General features: G+C 29.7%; 1 protein-coding gene across 1 annotated transcript; it reads right to left on the bottom strand.

The window, feature by feature from the left end:
* Positions 1 to 1182: 1182 nt before the first annotated feature.
* Positions 1183 to 2208, bottom strand: LOC114077603. The gene has a single exon (XM_027917910.1). It carries the CDS (start codon positions 2206 to 2208, stop codon positions 1183 to 1185), a length of 1026 nt encoding a protein of 341 aa, XP_027773711.1.
* Between the last annotated feature and the right edge of the window lie 528 nt (positions 2209 to 2736).

The following is a 2736-nucleotide window of genomic DNA, read 5'->3' as shown; positions in this document are numbered from 1 at the left end:
CTAATAGAATCATATAATATAATAAACTTATACCTAATTACATATTTCAATATATTAGTAAAACTTAATTTTTGAGAGTTACTATAACAATAAATTAAAGGAACCCCAAAATTATCAGTAAGTTACAAACAATATCCTAGAATCGAGAAATCTAAATCACTGTTACCAATTTTCCATTGAAGCCTTGTCCCCACCCCACCGCGTAAAAATGTTAACCAAACGTGACCCACAGAAGTTTTCAAAATTCCAATTTCTTTCAACCCTCGATTATTAAAATAATTAATAATACTACCATCCTATGTCCAGTTATTATAATAATTTACTTTGCACTCCTTAATTATCATTTAGTATATACAAACGAGGGTCGGGATTAAGATTTTTACCTGCGGGAATAGGTGGCCGCTCTTCATCATCTTATAATATGTCTTCTCCCTAATATATTTTCTCTAATTAATTATGAACCAAAATTGCTAAATTTTATTAATTTTATTTCTACATAGAGGTCAGGTGACATGAGGTATTAAATGAATCTAAGACTTAGTACCATTACCAATCAACTAAAAATTAATTATTTAATAAATACTATCAACTAAATAATTGTAATAAAATAAACAATTCAACATATTTTTTTTCAAATTTAAGAGAAGACTGTTTTATGAATGAAATAGGTCTACTGTTCAATTGACCTTAGGGGTCGTTACAATCTTTAAGAGATTTTTTATGGTGAATCATTTGGGTAAGTATTTTTTACCGAAAAATATCAATTTCCTTTTATTAATATTTACACAGTAACTTGGCTCCTACTATTTACACAGTAACTTGACTCCTACTATTCATGAATGTGACTTTTTGTCCTCTGTTGTTCATGAATAGGACACAATGATTTTTTTTTAATGGCTTTCTTGGCCGACAATTTACATGACTCAAAAAGTAAAACTATACAATTTGACTAATTTGTACATATCTTTTTATGTCTATTTTTTCCTTTATCATCTTCTTCTTAGTTTATTCCAGCTGTACGTCTGGGACATAGTTATCTTCTCCATTGCATTTTGAACATATATGTTCCTGATACTTATGTCCAATCAGTTTGCAATATCTGGTTAGTAATTCTTTCTAAATAAATCCTTGCTTCAAAGCTCTAGTTGTTGGTGGTAATTCTGGCTTTAACAAAGATAATATTCATCTCTGTACTTCTGCCATATCTGCTGTCCTAACTTCTTTGGAATTTGCATATATCATTAAATGATCTCTGGAATAATAACTCCAAATAGCAATTCCTTGTAGATAATTTGTAGCTAGTTCTTGGATTATAGTTGATACCCCAATTGTCCTTTTATTTGCATAAAAATTTGGTATCTCAACTTTAGGTATTTCTGGCTGTGCCGATATATCCTCTGGTATTATCATTTCCCGTGTCAATCCCATTTTGACAACTTGGATAGTTGGTTTTATTTCGTCAAAAAGTATTTCTGCTGGTGCTGTATAAAATTTTATAAAAAATAGGTTGCCTTTTGTAATTCTTTTGTATGTTAAAAAGGCTTTGTGGATCTCAGGGATTCCACTTATTTCTGTACCATCGTATGTATATACCGTACTAAGTAGTCCATAACTGTAACAAGTTCTAACCAAGTTTGGGTTAGTTTTAGGTCGTGCGATTAGTTTGTTGTAGCCTTGCAAATGCTGGGTTATATAATCCTGTGTTTTTTCTGTAGTGGTAGTAGATCTTGGCTTGAGGTTTAAATAAGTTTGGATTGTATATATGTTTTCAATATATGATTGGGTAATATGGTTATATATCTTCTTTTCTTTGTTTAGGCTTTCTGCATAGGTAGAAGTTTGTGGATTTGGTGTTATATCTATAATTTGTTTTCTGGGAATGAATGGTTTTTCAAATAGATTGTTTAAATTGGTATTTTTTCCTTTACTTGTACTTGCTTCATTTGTACCTGCAGTTGGTAATTTGTTAGTATTTTGAGTTTTTAGGTGTTTCTCAACGTCACCTTTTAGTTCTGGCCTTTTATCGTCTGCCGGACGACGTAGCTCCGCATATTTAGAGTCATGCTGCTGACTGTTAGATGCTTTCTTCAATAGTTGCACTTCACTGTCAAGACTTTCCACTTTTTGGCAAAGTGTAGTTATGGCAGTTAGTATTTTTTCTTGTATATTTGGACTAGTTTCCTCGTGAGAGATAATCTGCAATAACATTCTTGTCAGTTTTTATCACTTCAATTGTAAATGTAAAGTTTAATATATTTAATACTAATCTCCTTATTTCTTTTGTTGTAACTGAGTCTGTTACCTTTTTAGTTATCCACCATTTTACTTCTGTATTATCTGTTCTCACAATAAATTTGTTAAAAACAATATATGGTTCAAATACTAATAAACATTTATATAATGTGAATAATTCTTTTCTATTTATTTCCCATTTCATTTGTGCTTCTGCATAAGATCCTGAATAATATCTGCAATGGTGTTCTATTTTTTCTTTTTCATATTTATATTTTAAAACTCCTCCATAACTATGATTACTTGAATCTGTTTCAACAATGTAAGTAAATGATCTATTTTCATTAGGAAAATACAGTTTTGGTAATTTTTTACATAAACTCTTAATATGTCTTATATGTTCTTTATCTTTTTTGTCGAAATGATATTCAACATCTTTTTTAAGTTTTTTTATGTAATGGTTTTAAATGTTCTGCTAATTTTGGTATATATTCTCTTACTTGG

The sequence above is a fragment of the Solanum pennellii genome, chromosome 6 (assembly GCF_001406875.1).
Source record: "Solanum pennellii chromosome 6, SPENNV200".
Taxonomy (NCBI): domain Eukaryota; kingdom Viridiplantae; phylum Streptophyta; class Magnoliopsida; order Solanales; family Solanaceae; genus Solanum; species Solanum pennellii.
Note: the sequence above shows the minus strand (reverse complement) of the source record. Positions and strands in the feature narration are given on the sequence as shown.

Bases quoted from the DNA above. Each gene is read 5' to 3' on its own strand.
- LOC114077603 (XM_027917910.1), bottom strand. From the start codon at position 2,208: ATGTTATTGCAGATTATCTCTCACGAGGAAACTAGTCCAAATATACAA.